Source organism: Sinocyclocheilus grahami, unplaced genomic scaffold (assembly GCF_001515645.1).
Source record: "Sinocyclocheilus grahami isolate Dianchi unplaced genomic scaffold, SAMN03320097.WGS_v1.1 scaffold206.1, whole genome shotgun sequence".
NCBI lineage: Eukaryota > Metazoa > Chordata > Actinopteri > Cypriniformes > Cyprinidae > Sinocyclocheilus > Sinocyclocheilus grahami.
Genome location: NW_015505385.1, coordinates 671,904 through 693,824, shown reverse-complemented (window position 1 = coordinate 693,824; position 21,921 = coordinate 671,904). Strand labels below are relative to the sequence as shown.

The following is a 21,921-nucleotide window of genomic DNA, read 5'->3' as shown; positions in this document are numbered from 1 at the left end:
TCCATTGATGTATGGTTTGTTAAGATATTTGGATATTTGGACAATATTTGACAATGATATACAACTATTTGAAAATCTGGAATCTGAGGGTGCAAAACATTTTTGAGAAAAATCGCTTTTAAAGTTGTTCAAATGAAGTTCTTAGCAATGCATATTACTAATCAAACATTAAGCTTTGATATGTTTATGGTAGGAAATTTACAAAATATCTTCATGGAACATGATCTTTACTTAATATCCTAATGATTTTTGGCATAAAAGAAAAATTTATAATTTTGACCCATACAATGTATTGTTGGCTATTGCTGCAAATATCCCCCGCGCTACTGTTTTGTTGTCCAGGCAGGGTCACATTTATGTTGATTACCACAAAAAATTATTTCCACTTTTCCTTCCATTTCTTTAAAAAAAAAAATAAACAATATGTGTGTTAACATGATGTTGGTGTGAAAAATCAGTTGCTTTGTAAAGATCCAACTTAATATAACAGAGATTTAAGTGTGTGCTGCATGCGCATGCTTTGCCCTAAATGAGAAAAAGTCACAAAAACGAAATAAATAGATACAAAATGTGGCTCCCATTACAAAAGCGATATTTTATCATTTTATTTTTATTTTATATTTTCTGTTTTCATTTTAATTTTGTTGTGTGTAATTTTTGTCCTTTTTTAAAATAAGATTTTAATGTCTATTTTTTTAAAAAGGTTTTAGTTTTTAATTTTTATTAGTTTTAGGGTCTATATAGTTTCTTTTTAAGTTTTAGTTGTTAATTTGATCATTTGTATTAGTTTTTTTATGTCTATGTTTAAATTTTTTTTTTGTGCATAATTTTGTAATTTTTTTCAAAGTTTTTAATGTCTATATAATTTTTTAGAACGTTTGTATTTATTTTTGTGTAATTGTGTCATTTTTTGTTTTTAATATCTATATAGTATTTTTTTGTGTGTAATTTTCACATATTTATTAGCTTTTTAAAGTCTATTTTTAAAGGTTTTAGGTTTTAATTTTTGTGTGTCATTTTTTGTGCATTTTTATTTATTTTTTTTTCCTGAAAGTGGAAATTTACTTGCCAACTTTATGTAATGGATGTATAAATATTTAACAAATATGTCACCATGACAGTGCCACGCCATGCACCTAGAACCTCTAAATGTCTGTAAAAATGATAACCTTTTAACCTTTATACTTTTATTAAATTATAAGCTTAATATCAGCTTCTAAATTGGTCACATTGACTTCCTTTGTAACTTTGATTTTTGTTTCTTTCTTTTAAAGAAAACAAGTAGAAGTTATTCTTTTTGTAGCATGATAATGCACTTCAACATCTTACAATCTTACAAAACATGAAGCATCATGATATGTGATCCAGTGTATGATGTGGTTTCATCATCTCAGTGGCATAATAAGCAAACAGACTGAAGTATTGATTGTGCTTTTCTCCAGAACGGATCAGACAGAATATTGCAATGAGGAAACATGATTGGAAAAAAAAATGTGCTTCCATCAAAACATCCTGTTAATGACAAGCCAGTGTGAGAAGTGATGGAGGAGGCTGCCATTAATGAATAATAACTGATGATGGAGCATGTACTCCAAGGGTTTGTTAACAAATATCAGGACAATCATGCTGTTCAACAAACACAGCAACACCTTACTGTGAGCTGACAGGATGTTCACACACACACACACACACACACACATATCCCCATACTCTCTCTCTCTCACACACATACACACACACACATACACACACACATACAAAGACACACACACACACACACACATTCTCAAACAAACACACACACCTTCTCCAGATTATTATTTTTTTTTAATCTTCTAAACTAAAGGACTTAAAAAGTAGATTTTGGATAAATTTTCATGTCAGGTACTTTTATGGGGCATGCTGTCACGCGTGTTTTATATGTTGCAATTCCTAAGACATAATCAACTATGGTTTCTGTTCATTTTCTGCTTGAAACTCTGGTTAGTTTAAAATTAGTTTTCCCATTTTAAATGTAGCATTTGAAATTATTTAAATTCATTGAGAAAAAAATGATAGATAATATATATGGAATGTTGTAGAACTTGGAATAAATAAATAAAATGAATTCTTAATGTTAATACATATTCAAAACTCTGAACACATACTTTTAACTTTATTCTAAAGCCTCTTTGGGAACTGCTGTTTCTTGAGTGGAAGATTTTAATTCATATTGGAAATGCTTTAACTCTTGCTTTTACTTGATAACTGTTTCAATTTTGCCTGTACACACACACACACACACACACACACACACACGCACACACACACATACAAAGACACACACACATTCTCAAACAAACACACACACCTTCTCCAGATTATTTATTTTTTTTAATCTTCTAAACTAAAGGACTTAAAAAGTAGATTTTGGATAAATTTTCATGTCAGGTACTTTTATGGGGCATGCTGTCACGCGTGTTTTATATGTTGCAATTCCTAAGACATAATCAACTATGGTTTCTGTTCATTTTCTGCTTGAAACTCTGGTTAGTTTAAAATTAGTTTTCCCATTTTAAATGTAGCATTTGAAATTATTTAAATTCATTGAGAAAAAAATGATAGATAATATATATGGAATGTTGTAGAACTTGGAATAAATAAATAAAATGAATTCTTAATGTTAATACATATTCAAAACTCTGAACACATACTTTTAACTTTATTCTAAAGCCTCTTTGGGAACTGCTGTTTCTTGAGTGGAAGATTTTAATTCATATTGGAAATGCTTTAACTCTTGCTTTTACTTGATAACTGTTTCAATTTTGCCTGTTTGTTTAATTTAGTGTCTATTTTATTGCCTAGTTTGTGTGTGTGTGTGTGTGTTTTGCCTGTGTTATAAACAGCAACTTTTAAATGCACTATATAAAATCAAGTTATTATTATTATTAAAGCATCTATATCTGGAATTCCTTATTATAGCAGCTAGACAACAACAATCACTTGTAATTCCCTTTAAAAGAACAGCTAGGCATTCTGTGTGATGCAAACACTCCTGAGACTAAAATGAAACTATTAATATCATGCTTACACTAATCATATTGTCATTTGACCGCAAATTCAGTTAGTTTGTTATGAACATGACTGAATGCCTCTCTTGTTCCATGAACAAATATCTGCTTTATAGCAAAACAGACTTGTCTAACTTACGTAACAAAGTAAAGAAAAACATGCTTGTCGTTTTGTATTAGTTGAGCATGATATAAAATGAAAGCAAGACAATAAACAAAGCCTGCAAACAGAATTTAAAGATTTCTTTCTTACAAAGTTTCTTACAAAACAATCATTTATTGTGTCTGTTTGTCCAAACTAAGCATTAGATGCTGCTATTACTAAATTAGGTATTTTCATTTAGCAGACCATATATATATATATATAAAATGTTCTTTTTTTACTCTGCGATTTACTCTGTACAGTCCATTTATGAGAATATACATATCTATCAACGCATGCCATAGCTCTTAGTTTTCCTGGAAGGTTTTGGGAAGTTCTTGTGTTATGTTGGACGCATCTCAACTTCAGCAGATGACCAAGACATAAATCAGACAATAACAACAACCCAAACATGATCATGATTAAATAATGAGCAGTGGTGGTTTCTTTCTAGACCCCGAAATGCTGTCTGGACACACAATGGAGGCTGTGTGAAAATGTCATGCGTACGTTTATGAATGTTTGCTTTTTCTTACAATCCGTCATGTGCTGAGCGTCTCAGCTTGAGGTCAATAATAGCAAGAATAAACTAGATATTAGAGCAGAATCGTTAAGAATGAGTTATTGTATTATTTCTTTCAATCAACTTTTATTATTTATTTATAATTTTTTATAAATGTTTTATTTATTCATTAGTTTCTTTGTTTCACTGTTCTCCGTAGACTTTTCCAGGATGAAGAGTCACCCGCGTGGACAAAGACAGCCCCGACATCCACCAGGAGCTGAACAAACTGAAGACGAAGATCCAGGAGGCTCAGAGAGCAGGTCCGGACCAAGAACCAGCTTCTGCAGAAATACAAGAGCCTGTGCGTGTTTGACATCCACAAACCATTCAAAAACCAACACAGCTTCAGCTTGTCCATGCTGGTGTGTGTAACTAACTGACCCACCGCTGGAGGCGACACCGATTCACTGATGCGACTCTTATATTTGTACTATTACTCTATTTTTTATTATTTGTATATATATATATATATATCGTTTTTACTCTTGGAATAGCATTTGAAAGATTGTGTGCTTGTTATTAGCGACTGGATTCTGTATACTTCACCTTTGTCATAGTTGTGCATTAAATTAAATCACTTCTTTAATACAGGTTTTTACTTGCATTTCAGTGTAAAATCATATTTAATGTGCTTGGGTGACCTGAACTATATTAGGGTCTTACTGAAGCCATAATAAACTAGTCAAATAACAATCAAGTCAACAAAACACCGTTCTGAAGCACCCTATGAGGTATTTTCAGGTTATTCTGTAGTTTTAAAGGCTATATCTAGGATATTTAGATGCAGATTTTAATGTGCTCATTATGGGGATTTATTTCAATCCATAAGATTACTAATTACTAGCCCTGTTTTTTTTGCATCAAGTGTGTGCACACAACAATAGACAATAGTTTGAGCATCCAAGAAGGTATTTTCAGATTACTGTGGTTTTCAAGCATATATCTGGAATATTTCTACTCAAGATGAGCTTTAGCTGCGTTAAATGAAGTTGCATGAAACCATATTTGTTGATGTGTTCAGAGAAAATACTGTGGCTTACATCATTCCAAGCATACATTAGTCAATTACATTTTTTCTGTGCCCAATAACAGACAATAGTCTGAGAATCCTAGAAGGTATTTTCATATTATTGGGCAGTTTATAGGTTGTATCTGGAATATTTAAGATGAGATTTAGCAGCAAGCTTTCACAATATTGAGGCCTTATTCCAAGCCATAATAGATTACTCCGTTTTCTTGGAGTCAAGTGTTTATTGACCCAACATACAAATGACAATCCTAGAAGATATTTCCACATACATATATTTGGAATATTTATACACAAGATGAGCTTTATCTGCAAGTTTGGATGAAATCAATTTTTGTAATATTTTGTTAATGTTTAGAAACAATATTCAGGTCTCATTCCAAGCCGCAGCAGATGAATGACAAGCTGTTTTTGCTTGGCGCCAAGTGTGTGCACAACAGACGACAATAGTTTGAGCTTCCCAGAAGGTATTTTGATATTATTCTGCAGTTTTCAGAAAAGATTAGCTTTAGCTGCATGCTTGGATGAACGTGTTCAGAGACAATACTTCCTCATTCCAAGCTATAATTGATGAGTGACGGCCAGTTTTTACTTTGCTGTCAATGAAAGACAATAGTTTGAGAATTCTGTAAGGTATTTTCTGATCATTCTGCAGTTTTAAGGAATATACCTGGAATGTTTATACTCGATGGGCTTTATCTGCAAACTTTCAGATAGATCATGAAAGCATTTTTAATGTGCTCAGAGAACAGATCAATTACCAGCTGTGTTTTATTGGTATCAAGTGTGTACAATGAGAGTAGTTTGAGCCTCCTTATATCTGAAACAAGCTTTCAGATAATATGAAACCATATTTTTTATTTTTTTTATTTGCTCACGCCTCATTCCAAGCCATAACAGATCAAGGATGCGTCAGGTGTGCACACATACAAACCACAATAGTTTGAGCATCCTAGTCATTCTGCAGTTTTAAAGCTTATGTATTTGGCTGCGTTAGATGTGTGGGAAAATAAAGAAATGTCTTCCAATTCGCTGAAAAGTAACGAGGAAACGTGCGCATTCTTGAAAAATGATTTTATTTCTGTTTTCCATGTGTCAAATTCAACATCGACATAGAAGAATAAATATACATTCATTGACAGTAAAAAAATTGTTCACATTGCAATAAAACATTCAAGTGGATTTCACTGTGATCGAATCTAACCGAAAAATGTAAACAGCTGACATTGCAACCCAACTCCCCGTTCTCCCCTCAGCACTCGACAAGGCAAATGTTCTAAGAAAGCACATTTGAAGCATGGAGTTGATAAGCCACATCACAGAGCGCTCGGACTGAGCTGAACAGAGTCGGTATTCTGTCCAGGAGATCTCGAGAGCATTACACGTCGCGAGGTGAGCGCTCAAGCCGATGACTTCTACCGCCGGTGCGAACGCGATCGATCCGGAGTCACCGCAACAGGCACAACTCCCTCAGCCAAGAGACTGCAGCGAGACGGCTGCATCCCATAAGAATGACCGCAGCAGCGCTGGAAGCGCCTCGGGTTTAGCTGATAACGCATCTCTCTTTGTCCTTCGCCTGTGCGCCTCCTATCGCCTTCTCTTTGATGTACATCAAGTCACTATGCACGCTCGGACGGCGCGCAAAAGGCGCAACGACGCCGTACGCGTCGCCGTCCTTGATCTTCTTGTTTCGGAGGGACTTCTTGTGCAGAATGTCGCAGTACTGCACGGACACCTTGCGATGGAGGTCCGGGCTCATCTCGTTGGGCAGTTTGGCGAGGGTAAAGAGTCTCTGGAACATCTGATCCACGTTAGTGTTCTTCTTGGCGGAGATCTCGAAGTAGGCGCACTGCTCGTCGCCGGCGATCAGCTGCTCGATCTCCTCGCGCTGAACCTCACGGTAAAACTCGCGATCGCCCTTGTTCCCGCAGATGACCAACGGGACGTCCACGTTCTCTTTGGTCTTGTTTTTAAGGCAGGACTTGGTCTCGTAGATCTGCTGCTTGAGCCGCTGGACCTCATGAAACGACTCGCGGTTGTCCAGACTGAACACCAGGATGAAAACATCACCTGTGGCCAAAAGAATAAAGGGAGAGGTTAGAGATGCAGTCTACTGCTTAGTCAAAACTGCTCTGATATTTCAGCTTGATTTCATGAAAGTGCGTATTTTCTAACGCGGGCTCGGTATTTACCTGTGAGAATGGATAGCCTCCTCATAGCTGGGAACGGATGGTTCCCTGAAGTATCCAAAATGTCCAGCTGATACACATCTCCTTTAATGTTGTAGAGTTTCCTGTGGAAGTCCTCTATGGTCGGCGTGTACTGCTCCTCGAAGCGTCCGTTCAAGAAGCGAGACACTATCGCCGTCTTGCCAACTTTGGTGGATCCGAGAATGACCATCCTGTAGCAGTTTTTCGCCGGGATGTCAAACTCGTTCTCCGAGGGACTCATTTTCTTAATCATGTTTCTGTGTGTGAGCGGGTCTGGTGAAGAATAGCTGGTTGGTTCTTAGCGCGCTGGGGCTCTCTGAAGCGTTGAGCGGCTAGGAGCGGCTATTTAAACGCGCCTGCGCTCCTCCTCCGAGCGCGTCAGGTGTGGAGAGACTGACGCGTCGGCTCGTGTGGATGAGCGCTTTTGGGTGCAGCTAATACCAGGAAAGCGTACTAAGAGGAACAGCACTTTCACGTCGTGTGTCGAATCCCCTACTGTACATTATTTGTAAAAACATAATGTCATTCTTCTGCAAAACGCGCTTTAAGCATGTTTGCGCGGTTACACATAATCGTTGATTAGTTCAAAGAATTGCATATTTCTTTTTTATTGCTCGGTTATGTATACATTGGAGTGTTTATAATAATATTTGTGACCCTGGAGCACAAAACCAGTCATAATGGTCGATTTTGTTTTTTAAATTGAGATTTATGCATCATCTGAAAGCTGAATAAATAAGCTTCCACTGATGTATGGTTTGTTAGGATAGCACAATATTTGGCTGAGATAAAAGTATTTGAAAATCTGGAATCTGAGGGTGCAAAAAAAATAAAAAATCTAAACATTGAGAAAATCATCTTTAAAGTTGTCCAACTGAAGTTTAAAGCAATGCATATTACTAATAAAAAAATAAGTTTTGATATATTTACTGTAGGACATTTACAAAATATCTTCATGGAACATGATCTTTACTTAATATCCTAATGATTTTTTGCATAAAAGAAAAATCTATAATTGTGACCCATACAGTGTATTATTGGCTATTGCTACAAATATCCCCCAGCGACTTACACTGCTTTTGTGCTGCAGGGTCACATGTTTTAGTCATTTAGGTCACGTCAGTATACTCGGATGTAGTAGGCTTTTAGTGTTTGTATGCGTAACACACCGTAGCTGTCTTTGTGTTTTTATTGACCACATTACCGGGGAAGCCTATCTTTTGGGAATTTATTTTTCTTCCATCGTACCAGTTATTTATCACTACATTTCACAGTGACAGCTGAGATTTAATAGCTCAGATAGGTTGTTTATTAACATTAGGCCTGTATATTAATTCATCGAAAGATAGGAATACTTGTAACAAAACTGTTTTTGCAGTACAGTTCTGGTAGCTGTTTGTTAACATTAAATGCAACAGTCTGTCCTAAACAGCATTAATTAATGTATGCGTTAATAATGTAGGCTACGCAGTTCTGGTTTGTTAATCACACTCTAAAAAATGCTGGGTTAAATACAACCCAGTGCTGGGTAAAATAGGGGTAAACCCAGCAATTGGGTTGTTTTGACCCAGCGGTTGGGTTACTACCCAGAAGATTGGGTTAAACATTTAACCCAACCGCTGGGTCAAAACAACCCAATTGCTGGGTTTGCCCCTATTGTACCCAGCACTGGGTTGTATTTAACCCAGCATTTTTTAGAGTGTATGGTTCAGTGGTTCTGCTGCAGTCTCTCTATAGAAGAGTTAATCACAGTGATGTGCTCTAGAAGGCTTCATTCTGATTGGCTGACAGACGTTCTGATGCGTTAATTAAAGTTCCAGATTGTGACAGCATTATAGTTCCACATATCAGCCGAACAGCTGTTTCAAAGAGCCTTAAAGGGAGAGTTCACCCCAAAATGGAGGTGTGTGCTGTTTCCAAGATGCTGAATCAGTGAGGTAAGAGAGTGCTAACTCACAAACAGGAAAGCGGTATGAGGGGAATTTTTGACTCAGAACCGTAATTATAGAAAATGAATGCAGGTGAAAAGCAAAGAAAACGAATGCAGGAGCTGTGCAAATCAGACCCTCACACACACATTCTGAGTGACAGGGACCTTTACAACCAGAGAGAACTTTGACTGTATTTCTACACTCTAAAAAATGCTGGGTTGTTTCAACCCAACTTTGGGTCAAATATGGACTAACCGAACTTTTGGGTTAAAAATGTAATGTAAAAATTTAACCCACCAGCTGGGTTAGTCCATATTTGACCCAAAGTTGGGTTGAAACAACCCAGCATTTTTAGAGCGTACAGCTTGACATTCAAACGATGTGTCCAAAAGGCCATGGAGAGGCACAGCTCATCTCCGCCAGCATCACAAGCATTTCTCATTCCCATCAGAGAGGCTTTAGGTATGCCGTCTTTCAGATTCATGCATGAATGATGAGTTCAAGACCTTTCTGTAGATTGCATGAGCTTTTTCAAGAGCCAGACCATTATCTGAACCCATCTTAACAGGATCATTCACTCAAGAATGAAAATTGCAACCATTTACTCGCGCATATGTCGTCCAAACCAGTTCAGTGGCTTCTTTTCCTTCCATTAAACACAAAAGTATAACTATATATATATATATACAATAAACCGAGCAGCAAATCAGCATATTAGAAAGATTTCTGAAGATCATGTGACACACTGAAGACTGGAGTAATGATGATGAAAATACAGCTTTGGTCACAGAAATCAATTCAATTCCATAATGTATTCACATAGAAAATTTTTATTTTAAATTGTAATAATATTTCACATTTTTACTGTAATTTTGGTGAGCAGAAGAATATGTACTGTATATATAACAATAAATAAACAAAATAAGCCTGTAAAATAAATAGTATATGTCTAACACGCTTCATCTTGGAAGTCAACCTAAAACTGTACTTGATGCACATTATTTCTGAGTACTGTTATATAAGAAAAATCAAATCATACTCCATACACATTGTTGTAATAGACATAAATAGGTCAAGTGTTTGAGCGTTACTGCTCTTAGCAAATACATTGCAGTTGAGTTTTAAATGGCTCCTTCCAGGAATTTGAGTTGTTAAGTGCTCTTAAGGTCTGAACAAGGCTAATGACTAATTAAATGAGTACGAGCCCTGCAATTAAACCCACAGTCCTGCATAATCAAACCTTCATCCCTGACATTTATAATGACCCTGAGAGGTGTATGCATGTCAGCTGTCAGGTTATTCAATCCATAAGAGTTTATTAGAGGAGAGAGAGGAAAAGAAAGAGTGCAAGGAAGTCTCAAAGACAAGGATGATAGAGACGACAGAATACGGCAGATATAAACGATCCCGTTTTTTGTAACACATACAAATCTTTGATTAAAATGTATTATAAAAAGTGTTATATAAATGAAAAATGGAAAAATGGTGCTTGCAGTGCAATTCAAATCTTAAAATGATATTTTTAAAGAAATATATAAGTGCACTTAAAGCGAGACACTTTCATGACTATATTTAGTGCTATATTATATTCATCACTTTACTATATAAAGTGCACTTTGTAACAACACCAAATTAAAAGTTTTACTTAACGTTTTAAAATGTTTTTGTCATGCCTTAAATTATTACATTTATATATATGACATAAAAGTTGCCATAAGACAATGCAACAGATAGAACATGGTTTTCACTTGCAGTGTCCGGTCATTTGAACTCATTTGAACACAACTCGGGTAAAATATGATTGTTTTGCAATACTGAATCCACACACTCTTCTGAGCTGAATGAGGACGCCTCAGAGGTCAAATATTATCAGTACACAAACTAAACAGAACTGGAACAGAGGAAGAGAAAAAGTGATTACGGCATAAATTAAAGACGAAACGAAGCAGAAGACTGATGCATTTCTACTCCTCAGTCCCAGTCAAGACAACACCGAGCTCCGGCAGGGAACCCCACAATAACAACAGTAAATATTATTACATAGGAATGGATGTATTTTGGTTAGATACTGATCTCTTTTTCCATTTTATATAACAAGAAATGAATAAAACGAATTATTGGCACAGTGTGCAAATCAATGGAGTGATTACTTTGTTTTGAAAACAGTCTGTTCTGGAGGTCGTATTATGTAACGTCTGCATGTGTAATATATATTCTTCAAGAGATTGTCAAGCAGAGATAGGATGTCCGAGCCGCTGCCCAGGGTTCAGGATTGATTGTGTTATCACGCTGACGACATCAAATATCAGACGCTCATGGGATCCTTTACGGATGCAGCTGAATCCAAAATCATTGAGAGACTGTTCTTAACAGTGGACTGTTTGCCGGGTCAAGGGGTCAAGATTTGAGCGGATAACATGGGCTGTTAATGCTTTAAAGGAATCGGTCACCCAAAAATGAAAATGTGCTGACACTGTCCTCACCTTCAGGTCATCTGAGATGTAAAAGAGTTTGTTTCTTCATCAGATTTGGAGAAATGTAGCATTGCATCACTTGCTCACTGCAAGTGAATGGGTGCCGTCAGAATGAGAGTCCAAACAGCTGATAATAATCCACAAGCAATCCACAGCACCCCAGTCCACCAGTTAACATCTGGAGAAGCTGAACTGAAACAAATCCATCATTAAGATGTTTTTAACTAAAATCCATAATCCATAATAATTCTTCCTCCAGTGAAAAAGTGCATCTCCTGTTGTGTTTCACATCAAAATCCAGCCACATATTAGTTTAAACGGTGCTTGATCTGTGCAGATTTCTCTCCTGATTCAGACAACTTTTTCACTGGAGGAAGCGTTATGGATTATGGACTCGTATTTTAGTTCAAAATATCTTAATGATGGATTTGTTTCTTACAAACATGCAGCTTTTGTCTTCTCAAGACATTAACTGCTGGACTGGAGTGCTGTGGATTACTTATGGATTATTGTGATGTTTTTATCAGCTGTTTGGACTCTCATTCTGACGTTTAATGTGCATTTGGGAATGTTATTATAAAATATAATATTATATATTTTTTTATTTTATAGTACAATTGTTTTAATAAATAGTAAAACAGTAATGCATTGGTACTCTTTTTAAAATTTGAGTTATTATAATCATAATAAAATGAAAGACACTATTTAATTGCATGTCATTTGACCATTAACCAATATCAGAGAGCCATAAAGATGCAAATGCGTTGTTGAATATTAGCTTAATTTCTCAGGGGGACTTCAAGGAAATATATGGCGTCTAAGGGGTTCAGCTGACAAAAATGTTTGGGAATCCCTGATCTGTACCATTAGAGTAGGAAGAAAAGGAAGAAGAGTGTGTACATAGTGAAAGAACTGGATGTGTCCATTTATTTTACCTTTGGAAAGAAAAACATGCAAAAGCAAAGTACGCTCACATGAATCAAATGGACCCTAAAACAGCTGATTTCAGCCTAGACGTGCATTAGGAATGGATCGAGGAAATAAAAACAATCACATCTTTTATGGTTATGATATATGAGCAAACTACAGATTACCAATACTGGATATTGGATTGCTACAGCTGAAGATTGTCATTGCATTCACAGTTTGCATTCAATATTGCGGTAAAAGTGTTAAACATCAATGTGCAATTTGCAGCTGTGCTCTTTAACTCTCTTTATACCGTCAGTATATTATACAGATTAATCAGACATAGTAGTTTAAATGCTGCAGGCGTTTACATCTGAAATCATCTCCATCCACAGTTTCCCATCCCAGAGGATCAGGAATCTGAGCGGCTTTACTTGTGCTTGCAGCGCTGGCTCCTCCGCCGGTAGATCTCCTCAGTGAACGGTCTGCAAACATGAGAAGGTGAGCGCAAACACAGATTGTAAATCTCAAGAGCTGTGCGGTGTACCAGCCTGAGCCTGGCACCCGCGGGAGAGAGAGAGAGGGAGAGGGAGAGAGGGAGAGAGAGGGAGAGAGAGGGAGAGGGAGAGGGAGAGACAGAGGGAGAGGGAGAGGGAGAGGGAGAGGGAGAGAGAGAGACAAGACAAACTGAAGCAATATCATTTCTCACATGTACTGTTGTGCAAAGTTGTTTTTTAACAATGTCTTTAATATTTTTCTTGTTTGTGGGAGAGAGAGAGAGATAGAGAGATAGAGACACACACAGAGAGACAGAGAGATTATTATTATTTTGTATCTTTTTGTTCATGTATACTAAGCTTTGGCAATATTGTATCATTTACAGTCATGCCAATAAAGCAATTTTTGAATTGAATTGAATTGACAGAGAGAGAGAGAGAGAGAGAGAGAGAGAGAGAGAGAGAGAGAGAGAGAGAGAGAGAGAGAGAGAGAGAGAGAGAGAGAGAGAGAGAGAGAGAGAGAGAGAGAGAGAGAGAGAGAGAGAGAGACAGAGAAGCTTTATTGTCTATTCATTATATATGGGGTTTGTAATTCTTGCAACCCTGTTAATTTGGGACAGAATAGTCTAAATACAACTGCAAATATTAACTCAGAAATTCAAAACTAAACATTATTTAAAAAAAATTACATAAAATCGAAAGTGATGTGGAACGGTCTAAATGAGGCTACTACTAACAAATTAAAATGTAATATTAAAATGTTCCATTTACATTAAATTATTTAAAAATAAAATAAATAAAAAACTTTATTATCCAGTACAATCCAATATCCAGTAAACTTTCAAATTTCAAAATTAAACACATTATTTAAAAATAAAATAAATACAAACTTAAAAAATCTAAAGTAAACATTATTTAAAAGCAAAATAAAATTAAATAAAAAGTGACGTACAAAGGTTCAAATGAGGTTATCCTACCCTGGGTGTCACAATTTTAACAATTAACAAACATTAACTCTACAATTAGAGACATTGCTTAAAAACAAAGCAAAATCAAATACAAACAAACAAATAAATAAATAAATTAAATTAACTAATTGTCAGCGAAACCTTCAGGAAATGTTAGGAAAACATTTTTTGAGCAGTTTTATTGACTATATTGTTATAAATGAGGTTTACAAGTTTTGCAATCCTGTTAGAGGACCAAAATTGTGTCTTAATACAATTTTAGACATTGCCAACATTGACTTAAAATCCAATATTAAACACAATATTTAAAGAATAAAATAAAACAAATAAAAAACTTAATGCAAAATTAATCATTACTTAAAAACAAAATAAATTAAATTAAAAATGAAATCAAAACAAGTTCATATATATATATATATATACACATTATTATTTTTTATTTCAAGTGACATAAGGTGGTTTAGAGCGATGTTTCTGTGCTGTCATTATCGGTCGGCACGCTCAGCTCAGACTGCTAATAAGCGGTTGTTGTTTTTGTTTTAGAGCTATTAAAGTGCAGTTCTCTGACCGTCTCGGTCACCATAGAGACTTGACGGTGTATGCGTGAGTTTGAGTCCCATATTTATTCCTGTCTCTATGGAGGAACGTTGGCAGCTTTTCTGCTGGACCTTTTATTGCCGCAGCAGAGGACTGACCTTTACTTGCATCCCTTTTAGCGCGTCTCAGACGGTCGCTTGTGTCTCAGGAGTACAAAAGAAAGAAGAACATGGGTGTGCATCGAAACCATGCTTTTCATGTCGTTTTGTTTCAATAGCACCGTTTTAACTTTTCACAACTGAAATCCCATAAACTCCTAGATATACTTTTATGAAAATTTAATGTATTATTTACTATGGTTAATTGATTTAACCAATATAAGATATTTTACATCAAGAAGTAAGGAGACCAAATTATTATATAATATATTATTTCATAACTATTTATAATTTTTCTATATTTTTTAAAATCGTTGAAATAATCTATAGCTTTAAACAAAAAACATACCCATAAAACATTTACTGAAAATAAGCTGCATACATGTCTGACAGAATGTAATTCAGGCTTTGCAAAGACACGAAAAGAAAAGAGATAATGTACAATTTAAACTCTTAAATAAAATAAAAAAACAATTGATTGAATCTAAGCTATAATTAAATAGGAAACAGAAACAGAAAAGTTGTTAATTGTTGCTATTATTATTATTGTTAATAGTTTTTTAAAGGGATCATTTTTATTTATAAATTTATATTTATTGATTTAATTTATATATTTTTAATTTATAATTATTTTTATTTTTTCTTGATCTTTTTTTTATTAATTTTTTTTTAGAACTTTAGCTTTCAAAAAAAAAAAGAAAGAAAAAAAAAATTTATACCCATTAAAAACAACCATAATAATAAACAAGAATATTGTAAAATTAAGATGCATAATTTTTGCATGGTTCTTGATCGTTTAAGTGTGATGCAGACTGGTTGAGTTTTTTTTTTGAAGAAGTCATTCAAAAGAATTACTAAAGAATTGACAAAAAATTGTATAAAAATATAATAGAAATATACATCATAAAAATATTAGAGAATAAGGAAAGGAAAATCCACCTATTTCATAATCAGTCATGACACAGTATATGGATTATGACTGAAACCTGACACAGATAACACACTTACCCTTCATATGCAATCGCTACTTTATAGGACAAGCCGACCACTGCGGTCAGGATCACTCCGACAGGACTGGCGTTCCTAAGAGACAAACACAGAACATCTTTTATTCCTATCCATATTCCGAATGTTGTTCAGATTTATGCTCTGGAAATGTATGCAAATCAGTGCATATTTTATTAGATAATGCCACATTACTTGCAATACAAACAAGTTTCGTACGAAACAGCAGTCTAACTATTTTAAGAAACTTAGCAATGGTAAAGGTAATGTGCCTTTAAATGAGTATTAAGTTGCTTTGTCATGCCCACACACACACACACACACACACGCATGCGTGTATACACACACACACACACACACACACACATGTATACACGTACACACACACACACACGTACACACACGTACACACACGTACACGTACACACACGTGTACACACACACACACACACACACACACACACACGTTCAGATTTGACTCACAGGCATGTAAATAACCCAATCGACAAATTCAAACAAATAATGATTCACACACATGACACCGTATCAAAGTTTATCCAACTTACTGTTTACAATCAAGTTTTAAAAGCACTGACTGTATCTGAATATGCAAGTAATAAAATGGCCGGTTACTGAAGCGTATTTGTGTCTCAGTCTCACCCCTGACCTGATTCTACTACTGTTGAGCATAAAATACAATCAATTACTGCTCATATTGCTGAATTCTCCTCCCTTCTGTTCACCAAAACACCTTTTGATAAAAAACATAATTGAAAACCATTTGTACGTCAGCGCAGTAACTGCAGTCATGATGTAACACGACCACAAACACCTGACAGAAAGGCTTTTTGGGCAAGAAAGATGCAAAGGAAGCAAGTCAAAGTCATTTTAGATGTAATTATCTGCACCTTACGGTAATAAGCAAATAACATGAGAAATATTCAATACAAGAGATAAGAATTACTGTAATTATGAATACGCAATTTGCAGAAAACTTACAGTAGAGGTAAAGGAAAAACAAAGCACTGCAGGGTTTGAACCACAACCTTTTGAATAACAGTCCAGACATTTTCAAGTTTAAATATAGTAAATATAATTTAATTTTAATTTTCAATTTAATAATTTGGAAGGTCATAAAAATGCTTCAAAGGTTTTTACATTTTTTTTTATGTTTTATTTATTTATGCATTTATTTTATTAATATTAATTTATTAATGTGATGTATTTATTTTTTAATTGAAAAAAAATAAAATAAAAACTATATATATATATATACACACACTATAAACAGAAAATTCTAAATCTAAATTTCTAAATCTAATTTCAAACTACTGTTTTCTCTGTGAATATATTGAATTGATATAGAAATCATACTAATTTGCTTCTCAAGAAACATTTCTGATTATCATCAATGTTGAAAACAGTTGTGCTTCTGAATCTCCTCCCTTCTGTTCACCAAAACACCTTTTGATAAAAAACATAATTGAAAACCATTTGTACGTCAGCGCAGTAACTGCAGTCATGATGTAACACGACCACAAACACCTGACAGAAAGGCTTTTTGGGCAAGAAAGATGCAAAGGAAGCAAGTCAAAGTCATTTTAGATGTAATTATCTGCACCTTACGGTAATAAGCAAATAACATGAGAAATATTCAATACAAGAGATAAGAATTACTGTAATTATGAATACGCAATTTGCAGAAAACTTACAGTAGAGGTAAAGGAAAAACAAAGCACTGCAGGGTTTGAACCACAACCTTTTGAATAACAGTCCAGACATTTTCAAGTTTAAATATAGTAAATATAATTTAATTTTAATTTTCAATTTAATAATTTGGAAGGTCATAAAAATGCTTCAAAGGTTTTTACATTTTTTTTTATGTTTTATTTATTTATGCATTTATTTTATTAATATTAATTTATTAATGTGATGTATTTATTTTTTAATTGAAAAAAAATAAAATAAAAACTATATATATATATATACACACACTATAAACAGAAAATTCTAAATCTAAATTTCTAAATCTAATTTCAAACTACTGTTTTCTCTGTGAATATATTGAATTGATATAGAAATCATACTAATTTGCTTCTCAAGAAACATTTCTGATTATCATCAATGTTGAAAACAGTTGTGCTTCTGAATATTTTTGTGGAAACCGTGATACATTTTATTTTTCAGGATTCTTTTATGAATAGAAATTTCAAACGAGCAACGTTTAAATGAAATGGAAATCTTTTGTAACATTATAAATGTCTTTACTGCCACTTTTCATCACTTTTTAAAAAAAAATAAATTATTTAAAAAAAAAGATCTGAAATTGAATGAACAAATGTCAACAAAAAAATAAGAGTCTTTTGCTACGAAAGCAATTCAGAATCATAGTTTGGAAGATACACCCATAACCAAATCTCCTTTAGAGGAACAAAACTGAACGGCTGGAAGGAAGGAAGATACTGTATGTGTAAAAATCTCCATGTTTCACTCTGCCAAACTGCACTTTAAAGCAATCTCCTTTCATCAGAGCTTCTTTTCACATCCTTGAAGACTGGCTTTCAAAAGCTCTGCCACTTCTGGCTTGATTGTGAATCTGATTTGAATGTGAACAGCACAGAGACGCGTTATGGAGCTCAGCGTGAGTTCCAGATTATTACATGCCATCCTCCACAACTTCACACACTTCAGATCTGAATTGTGTCTGGAGCGCTGACACCGAAAGGCAACATGCATAAAAGATTTCCCATCGAGTCTGACGATTAGCCTTCAGGAGCGCGAGAGACGTCGTCACTTGGCGGGACACTGTGTAACGGGACAGACTGATTGTTACTTGTGTTCGAGTGCGAAACGGATTGACTTCAGGGACGTCAGACGCTTTGGCGAACAGGGAATCAGAATATGTGTTGAAATGCATCGCGTTGCTTTTATGCAATGTATTCCACACCAGATGACCTGTATATTAGAACCTATTTAAACTGAATCTATTCACCATGAACCAAGAAATACACATTCATATGGAATTTGGGGCTTATCTAATCAGAAAATAGAGTCTTAACTCTCTCTTTTAATAATCTCTGTCAATTAATAAATAATTACAGTATGACCTTCATCAAGTTATTTTGTGACCAAACCTGTCAAGAACATGTTTCATTCACATTTAACCCCTAAAAAATCAAATGAATACATTTTATTTGGCTAAACAAAGCCTATTTTAGAACCTGTTTTCAGTTCGTTTGCATGCATTGCGCCAATAATCTCATTTATGTCATTCAAAACATTCTTTTTACTGTAACAAAGAAAAGTAATACAATTAAAATAAAAATGACAATTATCTGAATTGTAACATATTTATTTATCATGGTATTATTTGTTGTACATGAATTCATATCAATTTCAAATTTAATTCTACATTTTCATTAATGAAAATCGAATGGAATTCACTCTAGACTATAATAAAAATTACAAATAATAATAATAATAATTACAAAGTGAAACTTCTAGGCTCAATACAACAATGTTGACCAGGAGGAAAATGTTTAATTGTCCTGCAGAATAGAATAGAATAGAATAGAAAATGTATTATCTGAATTGTAAAGTATTTATTTATTATGGTATTATTTCTTGTATCTTAATTCATATTAACTTAAACTGTAATTCTATATTTTCAGTAATGAAAATCACTATTAAGAATAATAACATAACATAAAACATAACATAAATATATAATAATATTAATAATAAAATTTATCTAAAACAATACAACTGCTAAACCCATTACAGTTATGATAATCATGAAGGACATTTTTAATTGTCATAAAATGGAAAAAAAAAAAATATATATATATATATATATATATGAAAAATAATATTATTTTTAATTAATACAAATTAAAAAATATTAAATTAAATGAAAAAAAAAATCTCTTGGTTTTGGGGTGAAACGTCAGATGTTTTCATGCGATTACCTCATTTTGGTGAGGTCAGGGTGGCCTAACATGCACATTTCTGCTCCACTTCTCTGATTTCATTCATTTTTACTGTCTTCTCCTGACAGAGCGGAGACTGCTGGTTAATTATTAGCTTGGACAGATGAAGCTCTAACAGTGTGACCTGGTTACGCTTCCCTCCTGTGATCACAGCATTTCAGCGTCTCTCTTCACATTTACAGCCTGAATTGAATCGACTTTAGCTCGTTCCTCACACTTTTACGCAGCCTATGGCCTCTGAGACACACTTTTTAGAGCATCGTCTAATTCCCCCTAGTTATTTGCAATGAACTGTTTCAATTATTAACCAGCAAAAAAAATATTCATCAGTGATTCAGCAGTGAACGCACATTTTCTTTTCTTTGAACCTTAAATTTCCTACAATAGAGCGTGCACTTACTGAAAAGGATTTGACCTTTTCCTTTAACTCATATTAAGTGCAAACTGAACTTTTTCGTGCTGTGAAACCGAGCACTGAAATACATTATAAAAGCTTCTGGGAAACATTCATTCAATGCAAATATGCTCCTAATAACATCTGACTTCTTCAGAGAAAGACATCAAGTGCTGTTCATTAATGCTCTCCACAAGCATCTGATTCGAGTCATTCGGGTTAATTACATCCTACTGGCCAATCACAAGCAGAACATCTAATGAAGACAGTGATGTGAAGAGCCACGGTTTCTGTGTGCATTCCTCTGGGTGCAGTATAAAGTGATATAGTTACGCTCGTTACCCAAACGACAGCCTTCATTGCAATAAATAGTAATGACAGTTCAGTCCTGACCTAATTGCAGCCTCACAGAGGGAATAAAAGACTGGAAACTGGGTTAATATGAAGCTTTCAGGAGATTTCTGTCATCATATCTCACCCTCATGTCGTTATAAACCTGAACGGCTTTCATAAAAGTGGTCTTTTTAATGCCGTATGATTGCTTCGTGTAAGAAACGGATCTGTAACAGAGCAGCTGAACTGGAGATTCATAAATGAATCATTCAACCCCAGTTTTGTGAACTGAATCAGGTGATTCTGAGATCTGAAAAATAAAATAAAATAAAACAATATATTATCTGAAATGTAAAGTATTTATTTATCATAGTATTATTTGTTGCATCTTAATTCATACTGATTTAAACTGTAATTCTATATTTTCACTAATGAAAATCACTATTAAGAATAATGGGAAGAAAACAAACAAACAATAAATAAAAATAATAATAATGAAACTTATAGACTCATTACAGTGATGATAACCAGGAAGGAAATGTTTAATTGTCATATAAATAAAACAAAGTAAAATAAAAAATAAATAAAAATGCACTTTTTACTGTGTTTTCTCCTGACAGAGAGGCGACTATTCAGATGATTCCGAGATCTGATTCAAAATAATTCTTTTTCTCACCAATCATCACACAAAATTCTCGTACAAATTCAGAAGAATATACAGTACTGCATGAGTCGTATGGAATACATTTATGATCTTTTTTAAATTTTTTTATCATACTTCTGCATCCAGGGTCCATATGTAGACCTAAGTTAAGATTTATGTATTTGAATAAAAAGTTAAAAGTAATTTTAATAAAAAAAATTAAAAGGTCAATAGAATGTTATCTGGACTTTAATAACGTCCTCAAAATGTTAGCATAAAAAACATTAGTTAAAAACTGTTCATGGAACTTTTTACTGAAACTTTTAAGTTGGACGTTCATCTAACATTTTTTTAAATGTTACTATTTTGTTTCAACACAAAATTCTCGTACAAATTCAGAAGAATATACAGTACTGCATGAGTCGTATGGAATACATTTATGATCTTTTTTAAATTTTTTTATCATACTTCTGCATCCAGGGTCCATATGTAGACCTAAGTTAAGATTTATGTATTTGAATAAAAAGTTAAAAGTAATTTTAATAAAAAAATTTAAAAGGTCAATAGAATGTTATCTGGACTTTAATAACGTCCTCAAAATGTTAGCATAAAAAACATTAGTTAAAAACTGTTCATGGAACTTTTTACTGAAACTTTTAAGTTGGACGTTCATCTAACATTTTTTTAAATGTTACTATTTTGTTTCAGAACATTCCGAAAATGTTAAAGGGCACCTATTATGCCCCTTTTTACAATATGTAATATAAGTCTCTGGTGTCCCCAGAATGTGTCTGTGAAGTTTCAGCTCAAAATACCCCACAGATCATTTATTATATCATTTTGAAAATGCCTATTTTGAATGGAAGCAGAAACACGCCGTTTTCGTGCATGTCTCTTTAAATGCAAATGAGCTGCTGCTCCCCGCCCCCTTTTCCAGAATAGAGCTGTGCTATTACAGCTCATATCTCAGATCTCTGCCAAAAACATCTGTTTGGTTTTCATAATCATGCGTTTTAAAGCCATATCAGTTTAATCTTCTGATATGTGGTTTTCTGAGCGCACACATCCGAAGCACGCGCACAGAAAGCG

The 21,921-nt window shown here is 34.2% G+C and overlaps 2 protein-coding genes across 2 annotated transcripts in view; both read right to left on the bottom strand.

Moving 5' to 3' along the window:
* Nucleotides 1–5,843: 5,843 nt before the first annotated feature.
* Nucleotides 5,844–7,346, bottom strand: LOC107595659 (dexamethasone-induced Ras-related protein 1). The gene is made up of 2 exons (XM_016286139.1): nucleotides 6,977–7,346; nucleotides 5,844–6,854 (listed from the first exon to the last, which is right to left on the bottom strand). The coding sequence occupies exons 1-2, from the start codon at nucleotides 7,245–7,247 to the stop codon at nucleotides 6,328–6,330; spliced, it is 798 nt and encodes a 265-aa protein (XP_016141625.1). The 5' UTR covers nucleotides 7,248–7,346; the 3' UTR covers nucleotides 5,844–6,327.
* Nucleotides 7,347–12,437: 5,091 nt separating this feature from the next.
* The window catches only part of pemt (phosphatidylethanolamine N-methyltransferase), a 62,946-nt gene continuing 53,462 nt past the window's right edge, over nucleotides 12,438–21,921 (bottom strand). Inside the window, exons 6-7 of the mRNA XM_016286116.1 lie at nucleotides 15,477–15,551; nucleotides 12,438–12,793 (exon numbers count right to left, since the gene is read on the bottom strand). Of these exons, the coding sequence (XP_016141602.1) occupies nucleotides 12,739–12,793; nucleotides 15,477–15,551 (130 nt within the window). The 3' untranslated portion in view covers nucleotides 12,438–12,738. The remainder of the gene's footprint in view (nucleotides 12,794–15,476; nucleotides 15,552–21,921) is intronic.